Source organism: Aquarana catesbeiana, linkage group LG01 (genome assembly GCF_042186555.1).
Source record: "Aquarana catesbeiana isolate 2022-GZ linkage group LG01, ASM4218655v1, whole genome shotgun sequence".
Classification (NCBI taxonomy): Eukaryota; Metazoa; Chordata; class Amphibia; order Anura; family Ranidae; genus Aquarana; species Aquarana catesbeiana.
This window is the reverse complement of record NC_133324.1, coordinates 515,469,581-515,493,722: the sequence shown is the minus strand read 5'-3', so window position 1 is coordinate 515,493,722 and position 24,142 is coordinate 515,469,581. Positions and strand designations below refer to the sequence as shown.

General features: G+C 41.3%; 1 protein-coding gene across 1 annotated transcript in view; it reads left to right on the top strand.

Moving 5' to 3' along the window:
- Positions 1–24,142, top strand: part of RNF126 (ring finger protein 126) — a 108,400-nt gene that overhangs the window by 24,078 nt on the left and 60,180 nt on the right. The window contains exons 2-6 of the mRNA XM_073594042.1: positions 9,773–9,828; positions 10,813–10,870; positions 10,961–11,199; positions 21,798–21,866; positions 23,992–24,061. Of these exons, the coding sequence (XP_073450143.1) occupies positions 9,773–9,828; positions 10,813–10,870; positions 10,961–11,199; positions 21,798–21,866; positions 23,992–24,061 (492 nt within the window). The remainder of the gene's footprint in view (positions 1–9,772; positions 9,829–10,812; positions 10,871–10,960; positions 11,200–21,797; positions 21,867–23,991; positions 24,062–24,142) is intronic.

The following is a 24,142-nucleotide window of genomic DNA, read 5'->3' as shown; positions in this document are numbered from 1 at the left end:
TTAAATGGCTTTTTTCCTTTTGAAATGTCATTTTGCTGTCAGAATGTTCTAAACATGGGAAACATGCACCCCTTTACAGGCATATTTATAGACACCCCCCAGGTACGAAATTTAAAGGGATATTACACTTTTGTTTGACTTTAAGCATTATTAAAATCACTGCTCCTGAAAAAGCGGCCATTTTTAAAACTTTTTTTTTTGCATTGATCCATGTCCCCTGGGGCAGGACCCAGGTCCCCAAACACTTTTTATGACAATAACTTGCATATAAGCCTTTAAAATTAGCATTTTTGATTATTCATGTTCGTGTCCCATAGACTTTAACGGTGTTCGCGTGTTCGAACAAACTTTTTTCCTGTTCGCATGTTCTAGTGCGAACCAAACAGGGGGGTGTTCGGCTCATCCCTAACGGCAGGCAGCAAGTGGTTAAGGTGGTGCTCTGGGACAATTTCAGGAATAATCATTTCTTGGAATAATCTCAGCTCTATGGGTACCACCCACACCAGTCCAGGAGTGTAGAACACAATTGCCATGCCACTGCAGTAATAGTGTCTCCACTGAGTAGCTCCAACAGAAAGTAAGAGGAATTCTCTGCAAAGTATGGGAAACCCCATCTTGGTGTCCTCAGAACAGCTGTACGCTCAAAATTTTACCCTCCTTGCTTCTTCTGGTGACAACAGTAAGGCCTCATGCACACGAGACGCTGTTAAACGCGCGTTTAGAGGCAGTTGGACACTTTTTTTCAACTGCCCCTGAACTCATTCAATGTTATCCTATGTGTCCATGTACATAGTCTCATTTTTTGGCGTTTTTAGGCAGTTGCGTTTTTAACCTTGTTTTTCCAGAAGCAAAAAAATTTGTTCAGATGCAAAAGTTTTCCACGTTTTAGACGCCAAGTGTTTATAAGTGTTTTAAAGGAACCCTATTTTTTTTGGACCAGAAAACACAGAAATATGATGGTAAACTGCAGCAGAGAATGACATTTTGGGGTTCCTAGCACCAAGTGGCCCCGAGATACGGGGCCCCAAAGTCGGGTCGCAAAATGTCAAGCACTTTTCTGCAGCAGAAAATGCCATTTTTTTTTTTTTTTTCTGTCTTTGTTATCTTAACTAAATGCTTCTAGATTTAAACGCGGCATGACGGGCGTTTCTAAACGCCGGTTTCAGCTTTTAAAAACATGTGTTCAGCAGAGTTTGCACCGGCGTCTCGTGTGCATGAAGCCTAATATATTGACTGTCCCATTACTTTTTGTGTCTGTAAGACCTCATGTACACCGCTGCTGGTAAACGGACGTTCAGAGGCAGTTGGATGCTTTTTTCAGCTGCCCCTGAACAACTCCAATGTTATCATATGTGTACATGAACACATGTTCGTCTTGTTGTTGTTGTTGTTGTTGGTTTTTTTTTTTTTTTTTTTTTTTTTTTTTGTTTTTTTTTTAGGCAGTTGCGTTTTTAGAGGTTTTTCTTTGAAGGCAAAAAAATGAGTTCAGATGCCAAACGCGGCACCAGCATTTTAGTCGCGTTTTCGTTTAGAAACGTTTTTAAAGGTGCCCGATTTTTGTAACAAAAAAAAAACTTAAAAATTTTATAGCAAATAATGAAAAACCACTAAAAAAAAAATATTTAAAAAACTTGTAATTGCTTGCAATGCTTCATAGACCATTTATATACCCCTAATGAGCCCATGATCCAATCCAATACACTACTAGCATTGCTTTTGGCCGAAGTAGAATTGAAATTTGACCTATATGTTAGATTTTAACCTGCTGACCCCACCATTGAGCTTGATCAAACATAGTTGCATGAAATGTAATATCTAGCTTTTTTTTTAATTTACTCACATATGCTCATTATGGGATCCATAGTAAAAGCACAGAAATTGAGGTAGATACAAGTACAGTGCTGCTCTCTCAGCTGCTAGACGCGAACGCGGCATGCAAACGCGGCTAAACGGGCGTTTTTAAACGCCAGTTTCAATCTGTCAAAAATATAGTTCAGAAGGGGTTGCCTCAGCGTCCTGTGTACATTAGGCCTAAGAATGGTCCCCAGGGCAAATAAGAGGGTTCATTGATCTAGCACAGGCAGAGATTGCAATACAAACCCGAAAGAGGTTTTAATCCTCCTCTGCTGTACTGGTGCTAGAACTGGTTTGCAGCCCATGGGTTTATGAGACAGGGTGAAAAATGGATCAGTTGCCCCTACCAACCTGTTACATAGGTGGTTTACATTTGACAGCTGCTAACAATGAACAATGCAGAAGGCTAATCCTAATGTATAGAACATCTGAAATAACTTTGTGACATGTGATTTTGCATTCTTTCATTCATATTGTCACAACAGATTGTCATGTGATGCCATATATCCTTTCAACTATGTTGTCACAGCCTCTTGTCACAAAGCGCATACCCAGGAAAGCAGAAATAGAATTGTTTGTAAAGTGAAAATCCTTGTCCAGTACAAGTCCGTAACATGACACAAAGCAGCTGTGTCCATGATAACCTTACACTGAGCCTGGTTTAACACTATTGCGAACATAAACATCGCATGTGATTCGCACTGCATTGCTGTGCAGAGAGATCATATGCGATGTCTGTGTGATGCAAATTCAGCCATACAGGTTGTATGGCTGAACTTGCATTGCATTCGCACGAAAATGCTGTTGGAACCTTTTTTTTCCCCCTACGCTCAAATCTGGTCGCATGGGTGTTCACACTGATGATCAGTGCCCCGATTACATTCCTACATGTCCCCCTGTGAGGAGATGCCGCTGATCGGCTCTCCTCGCCTCACACTCTCAGTGTGAGGCGAGGAGAGCCGATTACCGGCATCTCCGTGTTTACATGTGACCGGCTGTGATTGGACACAGCCGATCACATGGTTAAAGAGCCGTGGACGTGGCTCTTTACACAGATTGGGGTCGCGCCCTGTCCTAGCAACATGGCGCGGCCGTTCTGGGACGTTGTCATATGACGTCATCCCAGAACAAGAGCTACACGGTGGGCGGGCAATAAGCAGTTAAATATGATGGCAATGATTAATTCTATGGGCATCCCATATCCCTATCCAAGTTGTACCCCCCCCCCATAAAACAAAGCTTGCAAAAGACTGTTCATTGTTTCTGGAAAGGATGCATGAAGTCTGGTAGTGGGGTGATTTGGCGGATTGTTTGTCAGTAGTGCTAACACCATGGCCACAGTTATATAAATAATTTCTAATATTGGAAGCAAATCCATCGTGTCACAATGCTTTATTTTGTTGAGAAATCACTTTGAAAAAGCCCCCTAGCATTTCCAGCTGTAGTTCTCTTGAGTAAGGGCAGATGAAGTGTGTAGCATTTACTCCCTGGAATACATTAGACCTTAGCTCAGGCATGCAAGCAGGGGGGTAGAGGGTGTGCTTAGCTGAGAATGCTCCCCTCTTACATCATTTTGGCCTAGCAACCCAGAAAGCAACTGAACAAATGTAAAAAAAAAAAAAAAAAAAAGACCTGTAAATATATTATACATTCCTATTAATTCACTAATGTCTGAAGCATAAGGATTAAAAATAGTTCGAAATGCGAATAAAGTTCCATTTTTAAAGGCAGTTTTGTATAGTGGCTTGTTCCAAGTTCATCTTCAGTTTATTCCCCAAATGCATTCTCATTGAAGAAGTTTGTGGATTTGCAGCTGTGATGTTATACTAATGTTCATTGCTAGACTCTGTCCAGAGGTGGTTCTGGCAAGCTCAATAGATTGCCTTAAAAAAGGCCTGGATTCTTTCCTTAACTACCTCAGTAAAGGGCACTTAAACCCCCTTCCTTCCCAGACCAATTTTCAGCTTTCAGCGCTGTCACACTTTGAGAATTGTGTGGTCATGCAACACTCTACCCAAATGAAATTTTTATCTTTTTTTTTTTTTTTTTTACACAAATCAAGCTTTCTTTTGGTGGTATTTGATCACCACCGGGGTGTTTTTTTTTTTTTTTTTTTACGCTACAAATGATAAAAGACCGAAATTTTTCAAAAAAAAAAAATTTTCTTAGTTTCTATATAAAATTTAGCAATTAAGTCATTTCTCTTCATAAATTTTGACCAACAATTATACTGCTACATTGCTTTGGTAAAATAGCCCAAATCCGTGTATATTATTTGGTCTGTGTGAAAGTTAGAGTCAACAAGCTATGGTAGCAATGACATGTTGATCGGCCATAGGCGGTGATGGGGCACTGACTTGTATGGGGACAGGAGTGACAGTTTGTGGAGAGATCTGTGACAGCACTCTGTATAAAATCATCATTACACAGGGAGCTGTCACTGGGCTGCAGATTCCCCCCCCCACCCCCACAGAGACAGACACACGCGTCTGTTTACATTGTGACGGCTGTGATTGGACACAGCCATCACGTAATTGGGAGGGCCAATCACAGCGCCCATATCCCGATCTCTGCTTGGCTGGATCCTGTGATCACAACGATTACAGTAGCGAGCTGCAGCACTCGTTCTGAGGATGTTCCTGAACGTCCACTCAGAACGAGGAAAGGACCACCCAGCTGTTTATGTACAGTGGCTGGGTGGGAAGTGGTTATTGTATATAATATAACTGGATACTAACATTTTATAGGTAATGTTGATCTCGGGGGATCAGGAAGGAATTTTTTTTTCCCCTGCTGTAGCAAATTGGAGCATGCTTTGCTGGGTTTTTTCCCTCTGGATCAACACTGGGTAAAGGATTGTACATTTTTTTTTTTCTCTAAAATAACAAACCTGTTATGCTTGCCTGCTTTGTGCAGTGATTTTGCAGAGAGCAGCCCAGATCCCCTTCTCAGGTCCCACGTTGGCCCTCCTGGCTCCTCCTCCTGCTGGGTGCCCCCATAGCAAGAAGCTTCGCACATGTTGTGGCTTGGCCCAGCCCCCTCTATCTCCTGATTGGCCTACTGGCTGTGATTAACAGCCAATGGCTCCCGCTGCTGCCAAAAGCCAATCGGGAGTGTGAGTCCCACAGAGAGCGCTGGATTGAGAGGGGGCTCAGGTAAGTCTAAGAGCCCTTTCACACTGGGGTGGTTTGCAGGCGCTATTGCGTTAATAATAGCGCCTGCAAACCGACCCAAAAGTGCTGCTGCTTTCATTCCAGTGTGAAAGCCCCGAGGGCTTTCACACTGGAGTGATGCGCTGGCAGGACGGTAAAAAAAGTCCTGCTAGCAGCATCTTCGGAGCGGTGAAGGAGCAGAGTGTATACCGCTCCTTCACCGCTCCTGCCCATTGAAATCAATGGGACAGCGTGGCTATACCGCCGGCAAAGCGCCTCTGCAGAGGTGCTTTGCGGTGGTATTTGACCCTTTCTCGGCCGCTAGCGGGGGGTAAAACCGCCCCGCTAGCGGCCGAATACCGACGGTAAAACGCCGCTAATAATAGTGGCGTTTTACCGCCGGCTCCGCCCCCGCCCCAGTGTGAAAGGGCTCTTAGGGGGAGCTGCTGCACACAGGTTTTTTTTACCCTCATGCATAGAATACAAGAAGGTAAAAAACCTTGTGCCGTTACAACCACTTTAAGGCCCCTTTCACACTCGCAGATAGAATTCAGCTTTTAGCTGCGGATAGATCAAGTTATTTACCACAGCTAAACTCACTGCGCATGTATATCACATGCGCATGTATATCACAAGCGAACCAAGCCTTGTTTTCATGTGAAGTTACCATGATGACTGCGGCCCAGCATTGTGACTAGGCAGTGATCTTGCAGAACTTCAGTGCAGTGCCATGGTTTAATGCAAACAGACATGGTGTGTAGATGCATAGATTGACAGCAAGCTCAGTGTGCTGTAAATCTGGATAAAAAATGCACATGCGCCCCTGACGTCATTGACAGAAAAAGCAGGGGATAGCTTAAAAACTGCACAACTTAAAATCCTTTTAAAGCCAGCAACTTTCAAGAAATTTTTGTACTGCTTTTATAGGGCACAAAGTTGTCCAGATGAGTTTACTACCACTTTAAACCCAAAAGTCAGAATTTATTATATTGCAGCTTACCAATTCTTCGATTGTGGTTGGCTGCATTCGTTTTCTTTTTTAATTTTTTTTTTTTTCCTCTTTTATTTTCACATGGTGATCCTGCCAGTAAGTCTGTTTTACAACAGAACAAGCTATCCGGCAAATGTAGCAGTTCGAGGGTTGAGGCTAACCATTTACTACTGACATGTGCCTACAATGATCAGCTTTTATGTAAAACCTTTATCCCCAAATAAAGCAAAACTGTTGCTGTAACTGCTTAAATATCAGCTGGAGTTTGGCTTTAATTTGTTAGTGTATCTAAATTTGCTAGTACATCTAACTCTCCCCTTCCCCTCAGACTGACAATGCAGCTGTCCAAAGGTGCCCCTGTCCTCCTACATCCACAGTGGGGGCACTCTAATATAGGAAGTGTGATACTGGCTAGATCACCAGGTGAAACAGAGGAGGGGGGGAGCCTATAAAAAGAACTAATGCAGCCACCACATCTGATTGGTAAGCTGCAATATATTACATTTTTGATTTGGGAGTTATTATTGCTTTAATTTTTGCAATAAATGGTAATTTTATGTGCGTTTGGCTTCTCCTTAGACCTTTTCTTTCTGTGTTGTGACAAATGTGGCATGTCAGGAGGTCAAGAGTCCTTAAAGTGATTGTAAGGGGTCTTTGTTATTTAAAAAAAAAAAAAAAAAACACATCATACTTATCTCCACTGTGCAGCTCATTTTGCACAGAGTGGCCCTGAACCTCGTCTTCTAGGGTTCCTCAGCGGCTCTCTCGGCTCCTCCCCACGTCAGATAACCCCTTAGAAGCGCTTTCCCGGGGGGGGGGGGTTACTTTGCGGGCATGCTCCTAAGTCCATCATTCAGCGTCCATAGCCGCCGAATGTATGACTCGGCCCCTCCCCCCGGTGGCTGCGTCGCTATCAATCTATCCAATCAAGAGCTGAGAACCCCAGGCAGAGGGACAGCGCATCCCTGCCGGGTCAAGTTCCAGGGCTCAGGTAGGTAAAACGGGGGGGCTGGGGGGGCGGTCACTGCCAGGTGTTTTTTCACCTTAATGCATAGGATGCATTAAGGTGAAAAAACACAAGGGTTTACAACCCCTTTAACCACTCGAGGAGGCAAAATATAACACCCTAGAGAATAAAATGGCGGTGGTTGCAATACTTTGTCACACCGTATTTGCGCAGTGGTCTTACAAGTGCACTTTTTTTTTTTTTTTGAAAAAAGACAACAGTAAAGTTAGCCCATTTTTTTTTTTTTTTTCTTTTAATATTGTGAAAGATGCGCCCGCTTGTGGAATGGCGACAAACTTTTACCCTTAAAAATCTCCATAGACCATACTTAACCGGTTCCCAACCGACTCCTGTAGATATACGTCGGCAGAATGGCACGTTTGCGCAAAGTAAGTCACAATAAAAATCGCTGATCGCCGCCATTACTAGTAAAAAAAAAAAATTAATAAAAATACCATAAAACTTTCCCCTATTTTGTAAACGCAATAACTTTTGCGCAAACCAATCAATAATCGCTTATTGCGATTATATATTTTTTTTTTTTTTTTTGTACCAAAAATATGTAGAAGAATACGTATCGGCCTAAACTAAGGGAAAAAATTTTTTTTTTAATTATTTTTTGGGGATATTTATTATAGCAAAAAGTAAAAAATTTTTTTTTTTTTTTCAAAATTGCCGCTCTTATTTTGTTTATAGCGCAAAAAATAAAAATCGCAGAGGTGATCAAATACCACCAAAAGAAAGCTCTATTTGTGGGGGGGACGTCCATTTTGTTTCGGAACCACGTCGCACGACCGAGCAATTGTCAGTTAAAGCGACGCAGTGAAACGCAAAAAGTGCTCTGGTCAGAAAGGGGGTAAATCCTTCCGGGGCTGAAGTGGTTAAAAAAAATTCTACAGGTTGCATGTCTTCAGTTAGGGGAGGTCTAGGGCTAGAATTATTGCTCTCGCTCTACCAATAGTGGCGGTACCTCAAATTAATTTTTACCTTTTTTATTTTTACACTGTTCTTTAAAAAAAAAAAAAAAAAATTGTCACTTTTATTCCTATTACCAGGAATGTATGTGTGTGTGTGTATATGTATGTATATATATATATATATATATATATATATATATATATATATATATATATATATATATATATATATATATATATAATTTATTTGTTTATTTAAAGAGCGACGGGCGGAAGTGACGTTTTGATGTAGTTTCCGCCCTGCAATGGTATGGAGATGGGTGGGGGCCATCTTCCCCTCACTCGTCTCCATACCAAGCCAGGGAGAGGACCCAATCGCCTCCACCATTACCAACCGCTCTGGTAAGCGGCGGAGGGCACCAGAGAGCAGCAGGAGGAGGGGCCCTTTCCCACCGCCGCTAAAAGTGATCTCTCAGCAGCGCAGAGACCAATTTTATCTAAAACCGGACCGCTCACTGAAGAAGAGGATACCGGGGTTATGGTATCTAGCTGCTGCCATAATGATATATCCCTCTTCAAAGTGCCGACGTATATCAACGTGAGCTGGTCTGGAAGTTCCAATTTTGGGTGGATCTCTAATGTTGGTTAGAGTAGCTTGCATACCCTTGCCCTTAATTAAAACCATAGTATCGCTAGTTGTAGTTGGAAGAAACAACATTTTAGCCGTATTTTGTGTTTGGTTAACTCTAGGACTGCTGACAGTACTAGTGCTTTTTCAATGGACATGGCATGTTTGGTTTCAAAATGGGCTTTTTTTTTTTTTTTTTTTTTTTTTTTTTTTTTTTTTTTTGCACTTTGCGAAGCAAAATTGGCCCCCTTCTAAACAGCAAGCCACCAACAGAAAATTGGATTTCAAGAAAGGATTTTCTCACTCCTGAACAAGTTGAAGAGCTCTAATTTTCAAAATAGAGACTAATACACTGGCACAGTGAACTGGGCTGGCAGGTTCAATGGGTAAATTTGGGAGTTGAAACAAATTTCCGTTATACATAACTTTTAATGCTGCACAGCCTGTTCTGTTTTTTATACATTTACTATGGTCCCACTGTATTTAGGTCTTTTTCACTTGGGGGCAAATCTGACCAAATGTATAATTTACATTGAATATTAATAATGTTAATGACAGAGAGGTTCAGATTGCAATAAAAGTTACCTTTTTTGGTCTTTTGCTTTTTTTCATTTCACTTATTTGGCACAGTCAGGCAGCAAATAACATGCATAAAACCTGAATACTGCCTTATTATTATTAGTAGTAGTAGTGCTTGTATAGCGCCATCAATCTACAAAGCGCTTTACATATACATTGTACATTCACATCAGTATAATTTAGTGCTAGTTTAACAATTGTTTTAAAGTGGAACTTCACCTTTTCGAACATGTTACATGTTCCACTGGTTTCTGAGGTGGAACATGTAACCTATTCCAGAATCTGCAGCTCCACCCACACAGCCATGTCATTCTTTCATTTTCCTGTGGATGAATGCCTACAAGTACCGACGGCTGATGGCTTGTAGTTCTCCATAAACTACGAGAGTGCTTAGTGAGCGCTCTAGTAGTTCATTGATTCTTCCTGCAGGCAGACAGCTGGGCGTCTGCAGGAACCTGAGATTGCACCCACTATCTGCTGATCATGGGTGCAATGTTCTGCAGGCTTCTTGGAACCAAAATAATGCACACATTTATTTTTTTTTTTTAATGGTTTTCTTGTTTTAACTTGGTGTTTTTATGCTTACTGTGCTGTTAAGCATACAATTTAAGCGGTTTGCTTTTTTGCATCCTATTTTCTCTGTAGGAATATACTTGCCCCAGGTGTGAATCAGGGTTCATTGAAGAGCTTCCTGAAATAAGGTGAGTAAATTAAAAAAAAAAAAAAATCAGCTTTGTTCAAATACAGACCTTTTTTTTTTTTTTAAAGAAAACCAGTGTTTGAAATACACAGGTTGCCATTGCTTGATTGTAATGCTAATCCTGTGGCTTGAGTACTACAATTTAGGAGTCCTAACTTTACTTGCTGGTCAGTGCCTAAGTAGGTATTGAAAACGGGCAGTATGCATTTTTAGAACGTCAGCAATGGCAAGCCACACATTTTTCTCAAGACAGGTTTATTATAATAGTTTTGTCCAAATCCGCATCAGACTAACTGGAAGTTTCCATAATTCACCTACAATGGGTCTCATTTCTCAGTATTAGTACTTACAGGAGTTCTAATATAAAAATTCTAAGTATATGATATAACCTGCAGTATTTCTGTGATCTTTATCATGTACATTTCATAATTGTTCCATTTTAATATTACATTTTATCCAATGCCCCAAAGCATACAATTGATATTCGGTGTTGGGGTGGTGAGCTACAGGGACAAATGGACCCATCCCTGCTTAAAAATGTTAATTGGCACAATTTACATTTAAACTACACCTGTTTTGGAGCAAATTTGATTGGTTAGCGGCGGCACGGAGAAAAGTCCTGCACAAAAAAAGGGGGAGACATGCAGGGATGGAAAATCCCCAGACCACTAAACTGGTTGCGTGGGCAGACAGCTTCTCACCCATGAAAGTAAGGACCGCAGGCAAGGAGGTTGGGGAGGTGGGTTTTAGGGTGTTCACCTTTTTTCCAAAAGAGTGAACTTGCACGCGCAAAAAAGTGGCTTCTCTACCCCCTACTGCTCACTGGATAATGAAGAAAAGAGGTTGCACTGTAAGTAGTGTGCTGTTCTGCTAAGACGGTAGCTCATTTGCAGACAGGGCTTGTTGTGAGTGTGAACATATAGCTATTTTTTGCAAGTTGCTCTTTTATCTGTTCATGCTAAAATGATAAATCTGGCTTTTACAGGAACACAGAAAATATTAGCACCACTTCTGGGACAGATCAAAACAGACATCCCTTTGAGGTAAATATGCATGCAATAGTCAACTGTTTGTTTTTTGTTTTTTTGTTTTTTTGTTTTTTTTTCTTCTACTAATACAATTTTTATCTAAAGAGCCTAGAGTCCACCCAGTTCACATTACCTCCTGGTTATGGCCAAGTTACTTTTGGGATATTCAATGAGGGCCTAGAGTTCCCCATATTTGGAGCAACTGGAGCAAGTGAAGAGGGTCGCGAAGCGGAAAACAGAAGAGAACAACAATCACGGCAAAGATACAGCGCAAGACAACCGCGTGCTAGACTGAGTACAAGACGCTCTGCGGGAAGGCATGAGGGTGTGCCTACCTTAGAAGGGTGAGGAGGAGCTGAGCAGAGTTAGGTATGGGGATGGGGTAGTAGCATTTGGCCTATATCTTTCTTTTTTTTTTTTTTTTCCTCTAATACATGATTTGCTTTTGGTGGTATTATGTCTGCATATGCACCTAACTTTTCTTAGGAATCTTTGAGATAATGCATTCAAATATCCGAGGTCCATAGAGAATTTAAAAAAAAAAAAAAGAAAGAAAATCCCAGGTCCCGAGACAAAAATAATTTGCTTTTAGATTTTCTAGACTTAACGTGACTCCTGACAAAGCAAAATGGGCTGTCATTGCTTAACTCTCCTTTAAAACTTGCTTTACTGACCTGATCCAGAGTTCTCATTTCCCACTAACTTCACTTGTTAAACAGATGTTCTAGAAGCAACCAGGCAACTGACATTCCAAAAAAAAAAAAAAAAAAAAAAAATGATAATATGCCTTTGTTCAGAACACAGATCTGGTCTGTTCCTTTTCCTGTATATATCTACCCAAATCCTGTGCACAAAGGTAGTTGTAAACTGTTGCCTCTCATGGCAGAGGTCCTTGGCAATTCCTAAATAACACCTGTAAAAAAAAAACAAAACCAAACTGTAAAAATCTTTACCTCATTCTACCTTTGTCCATTGCTTGGAACTATTTGTTGGTTGTCAGCTTATAAAAAAAAAATAAAAATAAATAATAATTTCAGCCATTTGGGAAAGGAGGAAAGATAACACTGTATCCTGGCAGACTAAACATACGTCTGAAGGTAAAGTAGATTTTTTTTTTTTTCACACAAAGCTTTCTCTGTTAGTATCTAGGGATTTCTAGAGAGCTGTGACAAAGCTATTACAACATTCTCTATGTACAGGTACTGTCATATTTTTCTACTGTGCCTTCAGGGACTCGGTTTTATGGATAATAAGCTTCCAAAGGTTATACTGCTGCCTACAGCAGAAATTGACACTGTAGGCATGTAGAAACTGAAGACCAAACCTTCTAGAAGCCCTAACTTCTCACACTTGCTCAGTTACACTTAGCGCTGCATGCTTGTGCAGAGATTGCATTAGAAAAATGTTGGTCTGTGTAAGGGCACAACAATTTTGTTTGTGCCCTGTTTACATTGAAAGGCAGGAGGAAGCAGCTGCAGAGAATTGCTGTGGTAAAATGTGCCCACACCAATCTGCAGCTCTCATGCTTTGTGTGGGTGAATGAAATATTTGCATTACCTTTTCATTTTAACTTTCTTTTAGTGCTGGTTCACACTTATGCACTGCAAATTCGGTGCAAATTCCAAACGGTACATGGTGCAAATTTGCATTGGGATTTTCTGCTTGCTGTGTGAGATTTCAATGCGAATTTGTGAGGGGAGTGGTCACATCTGGAGTGGCTGTCGTCTTCCTCTCTGCTTTGTTTTTTTTTTTTTTTTTGCTTGAACTGCAAGATTTTCCTACTATTAATAGCTACTGATTCAGCCCAGGTATTGGAAATCCTGAAGTCTCTTCCTTGCCAACGAGCACAGGTGTTCTCTTGTTTTCATTAGCATAAGACTCTGCTTTCAGCTCAGACCAGTTATCTGATGATTCCTTGCTAAGTGTCAGGACCAGCAGTGTGGCAGTTTTACCTGACTCTGTCTTCGAAGACTCACGTAATGTGATTGATTTTTGAGGGTATACAGGTGTTGGCTGTTAGGTCTTTAAGGCTCCATTCACACTATGGCGTTCCGTTTTGCGGGCGCAATCGACGCGATTCTGCACGCGATTCGTAAACACTGCAAATTGCAAGACGCCCTTGCAATCCCTGTTACTTTGACACCAAATCACGGCGCAACTCTGCCATGATTGTCACCCGACGAATCGTAAAATTGCGCAAACAGAATTGCAGGGCACCCAAAATAAGTTCTTGTGCTTCTTTTTGGCGTTGGGGGTCCCGTGATTCTGTTTGCTCGATCTCACCCCAATTCGTCGGGCAACAATCGCGGCAGGATTGCGCGGCGATTCGGTGCCAAAGTAACGGCAATCACAAGGGTGTCCCGCGATTTTGCCTGCAAGACTGAACGCCATGGTGTGAATGAACCCTAAGTGATTTTTCCTTCTCAGGTACGGCTGTAGCTATTGGCTGAGCAGTGTATGCAGGGGATAGTTCTTCTGTGGTGGTGGTGATGATGATATTTTTTAATTTTTTTTGCTTTAAATTTTGGGAATTCCTCTACTTTATACTTGGCCTCTGTTTACTTCTAGCAGCTGGGCAATGTATGCTCAGACCGTATTTGAATTTCTTGCCATCATGCAATCCCAGTCAGGGATTTTTTATTTATTTTTTTTTATTCAGCTTTCCATGCTGTGCATGCACGTGCACAGTTTTCTGTTTTCTGCACATTCCTTTAGAGCAGGGATATGCAATTAGCGGACCTCCAGCTGTTGTAGAACCAAAAGTCCCATGAGGCATAGCAAGACTGACAGCCACAAGCATGACACTCAGAGGCAGAGGCATGAAGGGGCTTGTAGTTTTGCAACAGCTGGAGGTCCGCTAATTGCAGATCCCTGCTTTAGAGGTAACCCTGTGACAGCCCACAGAAGGAGGCTGAGGCTCTTAGTGACTTCTGTCTTTGCACATTGTCTTTGCACATTTGTTTAGCAAAAAAGTAAAAACTGCAGAGGTGATCAAATACCACCAAAAGAAAGCTCTATTTGTGTGAACAAAATGATAAATGGTCATATGGGTACAGTGTTGCATGACTGCACAATTGTCATTCAAAAAGTAACAGCGCTGAAAGCTGAAAATTGGCTTGGGCAGGAAGGGTGGAAAGTGGTATTGAAGTGGTTAAATAGTGAAGAATCTGGACTTTAACAAGCGGTTTCGAAAGCAGAGTGGGGTGGTGACAACGGTCACATCCTATTCTGTTGAATACAGACAGATTGTTGATAAAAAAAATTAACCTATTCTCTAGTCTGGTGTGAGGTTTTCCAGCCACTTTGTGCTCTTTTATCGCCAAGCTACATGCATGTACTGCAGGGTGCATGTGGTCAGTAAGTGTTTGTTTTTTTTTTTTTTTTTCATCCGCCACTAAAAGAATATTCTTTGAAGCCATATTCATAGTGTGGATCCTCTCACGTTGTTTATCTTATTGATTGTACCACATGCATACTGAAATACATTGGTTGCACCACACAAGCCCTCTGTACCCACATAGGGGAACATTTCTGTGATAGTGGCAACCTTAAGGCATGCAATATATCACATGCCTCCAGGCACTTTTTGGGAGGTTTATGGGGGTGATATTGAGATCATTTAATTTTTATGGGACCAAAGTGGGAGACGCACAAGAAATTGTTAAAGCAGGAGTTCTGGTTGATATTTGAGGTGCAGACCCATGCTCCCAGTGGTTTGAACCACAGTCGGGAAGTAGACCTGTACCCTCAGATATACAGTGATTTGAAAAGGTATTCATACCCCTTGAAATTTTCCAGTTTTGTCATGTTGCAACCAAAAACGTGAATGTATTTTATTGGGATTTTATGTGATCAAACAATACAAAGTGGCACATAATTGTGAAGTGGAAAGAAAATGATAAATTGTTTTCAACATTTTTCACAAATATGTGAAATGTGTGGCGTGCAGTGGTATACATACCCCAGAGTCAAAGTCTTTTTGGGGATGTCTCTACCAGCTTTGCACATCTAGAGTGACATTTTTGCCCGTTCTTCTTTGCAAAACGGCTCAAGCTCTGTTAGATTGAATGGAGAGTGTCTGTGAACAGCAATTTTCAAGTCTTGCCACAGATTCTAAATTGGATTTAGGTCTGGTCTTTGACTGGGCCATTCTAACACATGAATAGGCTTTACTGTAAAACATTCCATTGTAGCTCTGGCTATATGTTTATGGTCCTTGTTCTGCTGGAAGGTGAACCTCCGCCCCAGTCTCAAGTCTTTTGCAGACTCAAACAGATTGATTGCCCTGTATTTGGCTCCATGCATCTTCCCATCAACTCTGACCAGCTTCCCTTTCGCTGCTGAAGAAAAGTATCCCCACAACATGATGCTGTCGTCATGTTTCATGGTGGGGATGGTGTGTTCAGGGTGATGTGCAGTATTCGTTTTCTGCCACACATATCATTTTGCTTTTAGGCCAAAAAGTTCTCATCTGACCAGAGCACCTTCTTCCACATGTTTGCTGTGTCCCCCAACATGGCTTCCTGAAATGGGACATCCTATGGCTTTCTTTCAACAATGGTTTTCTTCTTGCCACGTGGTTTGCATCTAAATGGAAGAGGGTCTACTGTACTGGGGGACAGGTTTATGGGAAGGCTGGAGGAGTATTTAAACTAGGATTGTGGGGGGAGGGGGGGATTTAGATTATAATGGGTCAGACAGAGGTCAGCCTCTATTGGTGGGTGGAATAGGGAAAGATGGGGGAGGGCTATGGCAGATGATATGAAGGTTCCTATGTTACAAACAACCATTGAAAATGGTACTTTTTTTACTAAACTAAAAAATATGCAACATACGTTTGTAAAATGTGACAATGAATTAAAGTGTTTGTTCACCAATGCCAGAAGTCTGCCAAGCAAAATAGGTGTGTTGGAAGCTCTGGTGCACAAGGAGAACCATGATTGAATAGATATTGCTGAATCTTGGCTTCATTCTTCTCATGACTGGGCTATTAATATTCCTGGCTATGCTATCTTTTGGAAAGAAAGGGTAAAACGGAAGGGTGGTGGTGTCTTGCTCTATATGAGGAGTGATCTCTAAGCGAGTGTGAAAGAGAACCTAGTTGATGGAGTGTGATGAGTCTGAAGCATTATGGGTGGAACTGTACATTGGTGTGGGTACTACAAAGGTTATCATTGGAGTTTGTTGTAGCCTCCCAATGTTAATAAGAAGGTGGAGACTCGTCTCCTTGCACAGATGGAATAGGCTGCAAGGGCCTAGAGAGTGATGATAATAATGGGGGATTTTAACTACCCAGAAATTGACTGGAGTAATGACACTGCTGGGACAGTTAATGGGCAAAAATGTATGAACCTTTTACAAGACCATTTTATGGTCATTTATTGAGGCCTCGACTAGGAATGATGCTCTGCTGGACCTGGTGATCTCAAACCATGCAGAGCTTATTACCAATATTCATATAAAAGAACATCTGGGTAGCAGTGATCACACCCTGGTTTCATTTAATGTAAGCAACAAACACATATGGGAAAGATTGAAAACACTTAACTTTAAGAGAGTAAAGGGGGGCTAATTTTATTAAATACTTTCTTCAGCTCTGTGTATACAAAAGGAGCATGGGGGTGGTATTGGCACATCCCCAAATGATCTACAATGGCTCAAAAGTGATATGGTCTAGAAATATTTAGACAGAACAAAGGTGGATAAAGCACCTGGACCAGATTACATCCACCCACAGATCCTAAAAGAACTGAGCTCTGTCATTTCAAAGCCATTGTTTCTAATTTCTAGGGACTCGTTAATGACTGGAATTGTACCACTGGATTGGCGTAGGGCCAATGTGGTGCCCATATTTAAAAAGGGATCAAAGTTTTTACCAAGTAACTTTAGACCTGTTAGTTTAACTTCTATAGTCGAGAAGATACTAGAGAGTTTAATAAAAGACCACATAGACAAGTTCTTGCTGGAAAAAAATATTTTAAGCAGCAGACGGCATTCATTCATGAAAGACACAAGTTGTCACACACCTGATTTCTTTTTCTGAGGAGGGAGGTAAGTAAAACCTTGGGCAGAGGGGTGACTGTGGACGTGGTATACTTGGATTTTGCAAAAGCGTTTGACACAGTTGCCCACACCAGGCTAATGTATAAGCCCATCCCCACATGCCAAGGTTCTAGGTGTAGTCCTAGACTCTGAACTCTCCTTTAGGCACCAAGTCCAATCATTGTCCAAATCCTGCTGCCTCAACCTCTGCAACATCTCCAAAATACACCCCTTTCTAACCAATCACACAACAAAGCTCTTAATTCACTTGCTGGTCATCTCTCGCCTCGACTACTGCAACTCCCTTCTCATTGGCTTAACTCTACATAGTCTATAACCTCTTCAATCCATCATGAATGCTGCTGCCAGACTCATCACCTTACCAATCGCTCTGTGTCCGCTACCCCTCTCTGTCAATCCCTCCACTGGCTTCCGCTCGGCCAAAGAATTACATTCGAAATACTAACAACTACTTACAAAGCCATCCACAATTTAGCCCCCAGCTACATCACTAGCCTAGTCTCTAAATACCAACCTACTCATTCTCTTCATTCCTCTCAAGACCTCAAGACTTTGCCAAAGCCTCTCCAATCCTATGGAATGCCTTACCCCAATCTGTCCGCTTATCTCCTACTCTGTTAGCTTTTAAATGATCCCTGAAAACCCTTCTCTTCAGAGAAGCCTACCCTACCCACACCTAACAACTGTATTTTCATTTTCTCCAGCTCACCCCCCACAGTAATTACCTTTTTTGTTTCCACTTGACCCTCCCTTCTAGATTGTAAGCTCTAACGAGCAGGGCCCTCTGCTCCCTCCTGTATTCATTTGTATTGTAGGTGTACTGTATGCCCTCATGTTGTAAAGGGCAGTGCAAACTGTTGGAGCTATATAAAGCCTGTAATATAATAATGTGTAAGGTAAAGTCTTCAGGCTTGGAATGATCAATTTGTAAATGGATAGAAAACTGGTTAAAAAAACGAATTCAGAGAGTAGTGGTTAATGATTCTTACTCTGAATGGTCTAAGGTTATCAGTGGTGTACCCCAAGGTTCAGTGTTGGGACACTTAATTTTTTACATCTTTATAAATGATATAGGGTCTGGGATTAAAAGTATTGTTTCTGTCTTTGCAGATGACACTAAGCTATGCAGTGGATTAACGTCCTTAGAGGATGTCTCCAATTTACAAGCTGACCTCAATTCAGTTGGGCAACCAAGTTGCAAATGAGGTTGCTAGTTGATAAATGTAAAGTTATGTACTTGGGGGCTAGGGATATGCATGCATCATACATACTAGGAGGGAGTAAAACTGGGGGAATCCATAGTGGAGAAGGATCTGGGAGTTTTGGTAGATCATAAGCTCAATAATGGCATGCAATTCCAAACTGAGAGGTATGGACTCCAGAGCAAGATCATTTTACCCCTGTACAAATCATTGGTAAGACCTTATCTGGAATACGCAGTTCGGTTTTAGGCACCAGGTCTCAAAAAAGATATCTGAACTGGAGAGTGCAGAGCAGGGCAACCAAACTAATAAGAGGCATGGAGGAGCTCAGCTATGAGGAAAGATTAGAGGAACTCAATTTATTCTCTTAAGAGATTAGGGGGATATGACCAACATGTACAAATACATAAGTGGTCCATATAGTGAACAAGGTGTTTGAGTTATTCACTTTAAGGTCATCACAGAGGACAAGGGGCCACTCTTTACGTCTAGAGGAAAAAAGATTCAAATACGGAAAGGTTTCTTCACAGTAAGAGCTGTGAAAATGTGGAATAGATTCCCTCCTGAGGTGGTTCTGGCAAGCTCGGTAGATTGCTTTAAAAAAGGCCTGTATTCTTTCCTAAATGTACATAATATAACTGGGTACTAACCTTTTTATAGGTAAAGTTGATCCAGGGAAAATCCGATTGCCTCTCTTGGATAAGGAAGGATTTTTTTCCCCTCCTGTAGCAAATTGGAGCATGCTTTGCTGGGGTTGTTTGCCTTCCTCTGGTTCAACTGTGGGTGAAGGATTGTGTATATGGGGTTTTATGACATTTTATTTATTTTTTAACGAGATGGACTTGGGTTTTTTTTTTTTTTTTATTTAGTTTTTTAAACCTGACTATGTAAGGTTCCCGGAGCTTCACTGCCTGGGGCTACAGAACTCTAAACAACTCAAAGCTATCTCTTCGGTCAGGTAAACCCCCCTTTATTTCGGGGACATCCATAGACAAAAAAGAGACCTATTTAGACTTCTTTTGAAGGTCACCAGCAATTTCTGTTATATCTAACATCCTCTTGCTAACATTTCTCTTCCTGTTCAATCCCCACATCAATCGTGGCATTTATATTTAGTATTGTCAGTGCTACAAAGACCCCTGTTTTTGAACCTATTTCGGCCATTTCCTCAATCTTATCTTGTGTGGTAGCCTTTCTTGTTGCCATCATTTTGGCTAAATGGGTCCCTGAGTTAACATTACAGGCGTTCCCCGGTTACAAACACAATAGGGACTGTGGGTTTGTTAAGTGGAATTTGTGTGTAAGTTGGAATGGTGCGTTTTTAAGTGTAACTTTAGCCTGTGCAGGGATGTGGGATGTTCCGGACGCTTCTGGGCATGCAGTCATGTTATCTGGGGATCTTCTGGCCATGCAATACTGCAGTGTGGGATGTGTCCGGCACTGCAAGATGGCTGCTCAGCGGTATCCAGGACTAGCGTGGAGCACAAGTGGCCGAGGTCCGTTCGTCAGTAAGAGTCGTTCATAATTCGGGTGTTCGTAACTCGGGGACTGCCTGCATCCTCTAAGAAGCCCAATTTGATTTTACACTAAGATAAGGTTGCTTTGAGACTAGGGACCTCCTTTTTGCTCAAGGTGGTATCTGCTTTTCACGTTAAGGATATGGTGTAACCTTTTTGTATGCAGCTCTATTTTACCCAAAAGGGATCTCTCGCTAGGATTGTCCCGATACTAGTATCGGTGCCGATGCTGAGCATTTGCCCGAGTGCTTGTACTCGGCCAAATGCTCCGATGCCTAATCCGATACTTGGGCAATCAGGGGTGCTCCTGAGCCCTTTTCCGAATGAACAGTCAGTGATAACTGACTGTGCATTCATAACTGAGGGTAGTAACTATGTTACCATGACTCAGTATATGAATTAAGAAGAGCCTCTGTCTCCTTTCCATTCATCTACAGTGCAGCTGAGGCTGCAAAGAAAGGTACTGAGGAATCTGTGCCCTTAGTCCCTTTCTCTGCCTCCAAAGGGGAAATGTCAGGGGACCCCTGATATCTCACCAAAGGCCCCCCCCCAACAGAGCTGATAAATATATATCATATATATATAACACACACCCCCCCCCCATAAAAAGTTGCAAAAAAAATAAACTACAGACACAGTCCACGCGTCATCAGCACTGCCACTGTCGCATGACATTAAAAACAAGAATCCATATTGGTGAGTACTTGGGGAAAAATAAACACGTATTGGTACTTGTACTCTGTCCTAAAGTGGTATCGGGGCAACCCTACTGAAAGCCGAAGTGGGTTCATAAGGTTGATGAGCAGGCCTATGAGTTGAGAGGTGGTGTCTCCTTTTTTCCCATTAAAAGCCCACTCCACCAGAGCAGCGTGCTAATTGCATATCCCTGTTTTATATGGTTGATGTATATGTAGCTATTGTCCTCGTTTTCTCTTGTTGGGCTGGTTCACCCGGTTTATAGTTTTTGAGCATTCCTTGGTTGCTCATATATAAAGGTGTGTCTCCTAATGGATTTTAGAAAAAATAGTAATTTGGTATGCACTGTAAAATTCTTTTTGGCCTTGTTCACACTTACACAACATACTGATGCTGAACAGAGATGCCTATAGCGGTAATACAGGCTGTTGAGTGCATTTAACATACATTAAGGGTGCATTGAAAACATGCCCCAGATAGATGGAGAATTTTTTTTTGTTTGTTTTTTTTGTAGTGGTAAACAGGTCCGAAAGTGCCGCAAACACCTGCCAACGCATTTATTGTGCGTTACTATAGACTTGAATGGAAGTAGTTGATGCTTCATGTTTTGGTACTGTGAACAGCTCTTTGTGTTGTCCATATTAGATGCAGACTGCTTAACCAGGCATTTAAGGAGCCTTAAACACACATCTCAAATGCCTCCTTTTAATACCAGACTGAACAGGGCCTATCTGCATTGAGGAACAGATTTTACCCCTCATATGCTCTCTTCCTCTACAGACTGCATGCTTACAATCCAGATGGGAGAGATTCACTTCTAAGGTGCTGGTCTTCAGTTTCTATGTGTATTCACATAGCTGTGTACCTCAATGGACTCCAAGGGAAGGATTTTACAAGAAGTACAAAAAAAAAAAATTAAAACGGTTGTATACCTGCAAAAAAAAAAACCCTGTAAGGCATAATGAGCTAGTATGCACCGCATACAAGCTTATTATGAAATACTTGCCTTAAAACAAAGCGGTCACCGCTGAGCTGACATTTTCCCCTCTGCGAGAGCCAGAGCCGTGATGACGTCCCTCATGCGCATGGGAGTCTAATTTCAGGCAAGGAGCTCCAATTTTCTGGCAGCATCCGCCGGACCTTCAGAGCGCATGCGCCGCTGACTACAGCAGCTGCATGCAAGGGTTATGAATATCTCCTAAACAGTACAGGTAAAAATGTGCTAAAAGGGGTATACAACCACTTTTAAAGGGTCACTTAATTGTGTATACTGTGCTCCTGAGAGGGGTATATTTTTATTTATAAAATAATCCGATAGGTACGGGACACTGGACAATGATTTGTATATTTATTTACTTTTAACAGAATGATTTCTTTTTTTACACAACTGTTAAAGAGTAATATAAAATTTTACTACTTAAAAGCAGCTTCCATTAGATATTTGTGTCTTTCTTTCATTGTTAGGATCATTCAGCAGCTAGTGAATGGGATTATTGCACCCACAGCAATGCCCAACTTGGGACTTGGACCATGGTGAGTCTGGTAGTTGTCCTGTCTGTGTGCTTTTGCATGTCTAATATGGCCTTCTCATAATCATAATTGATGAGAAGACCATTGTAAATAATACGTTGATACTGAATTAAATTGTTAATGTCTGGATTTTAACTTTCAATATTTGCATACCATTAGATTGTATAATAGCTGCACAATTCCTAAACTAACATGCTTTATTAGGCCAAATCTGAGTTTCCATGATAAGAGACACATATTAATGCAGCTTTTTATTCATTATTACGTCTTTAAATGCATTTTAAAGTGGGAGTAAACTCCCTTGGTTGATTTTTTTTTTTTTTTTTTTTTTTTTTTTTTTTTTACCTACAGGTAAGCCTTTAATAAGGCTTACCTATAGGTACAGTAAATATCTCCTAAACGTGCACAGTTTAGCAGATATTTACTTTTTAGAAGCAACTAGTAACCTCACCTGTGCATGCGCTCTGAAGCAATGGCATACCTGTCCTATAAACAGTGACTCCGGTGTGGCTTGGCCATTCATACTGCAGAAGCCTGCGAACCTGGAAGGAAGACCAGGTAAAGCTGGAAGCACCTACAGCAGTAATAGCGCACCGCTGGAGGGCTTTGTTTTCAGGCAAGTTTGTCATAATGTGCACACTAGCACATTATGACCTAAACTGCCCAGGGCCCTTCCTTCCTTCCTTCCTTCCTTCCTTCCTTCCTTCCTTCCTTCCTTCCTTCCTTCCTTCCTTCCTTGACCTGCTAACAGCAGTGAAGTACCTAGCGTATCACACCTGAGGCCAGTCATATTTTTAACCTCATCCCATACAAAACTACTATGTGTAGCAAAAAAGCAGCACGCACCACAGCGCATTAAGGGTCTTGCCAAACGGTGAGATGGAATAAAGGGGCATAATTAAGTAAATGCCTTCCTTGCCCCTTTATTGAATCTGTTGCAGTGGTGTTGTGTACATGCGTAGCTGTACATCAGCTATGACGCCAACAATTTTATGAAAGATTGCCTTAGAGCTAACCTAATATCGCTGGCAACTGTGACTGTTATCACTAGAGGCATAACTTGAGTGTAGGAAACAATACATACACGCTAGCAGGCAGGATGTAAGAAAATTGCAGACAACCACATCAATAAATGTTGTTAAACCCCTTTAATAAAACATCGAGAGAAAACTCCCTGCAAGACGAAGTTCTGCTGTGGGACAGGGCTGTGTAGTTCTTTAAAGGGAATGAATTGAAATACAAATCGTTTGACAGGTGAAACTGCTCCCTTCTATGTATTTCATCAGTGTATTATGCCATTTTACATTTTTGTAGGTTTGTAAGAAAACACTGCTGTAAGTTGATTGAACCAAAATGTATTTAGCTAAGGTTTACTTCATATGCCATATTATCATTGTCCAAAATGTAAATTTGTTTGCTCAATGGCCACCTGACTTATGTGATGTGATATAATATTGAAGTAATGTATAGCCAGTTAAGAGTTTATAGAGGGTTAGAACCCCTCCCAGGCCTGTATGCAAACGATGCAATGGGAAGTAAGGTTAAATCTATTCAAAATTCCCAGTTTATCACAGGATTATGTGTCTCTATTGGAAGATTTCCCCCGACTTCTCATGACTTTTTTTTTTTTTTTTTTTTTTTTCTTTCTGTGTCTGACAACCGTCACCAGGGGAAATGGAGAAATCTTCCTGGATGGAACACAGACAGCAAAATTCACTTGGCATAAGTTCTAACTCTTCTCCATTTACTATTTTAATACCTGTACTCTGTCCAAAGCTTAAAGAAATAAAATAAATCCATCGGCACACAGAGCCCTGCTCCCTCCTCACTGGATGTGATTGACAGCAGCAGGAGCCAATGGCTCCTGCTGCTGTCTCTGAGCCAAAGAGGAGGTAGCAAGCCTCTGCTCTTGTGCACAACGCTGGATTTGGTTTAGGTAAGTATGTGGGGGGAGGGGTGCATGCCGTTTTTTTTTTTTTTTTTTTTTTTTTTTTTTTTTTTTTTTAACCTTAATGCAGACAATGCATAATATACATTAAGGTAAAAAAAACTGCCTTTTTAGAACCACTTTAAATCACTTACATCAACATTGCTTTTTTTTTAATTGCATGTTTTTTTCCTAACATAGGGGAGTCCTTCATTCCAATCCAATGGATTATGCTTGGGGGGCTAATGGCCTTGATACCATAATCACGCAGGTACTTCTTAATTCTTTGTAGTGAAGTTATGTGGAAAGTTAGTGATTATTCTTGCAAAGGTGTCCTATTTTCTCTTTCCCC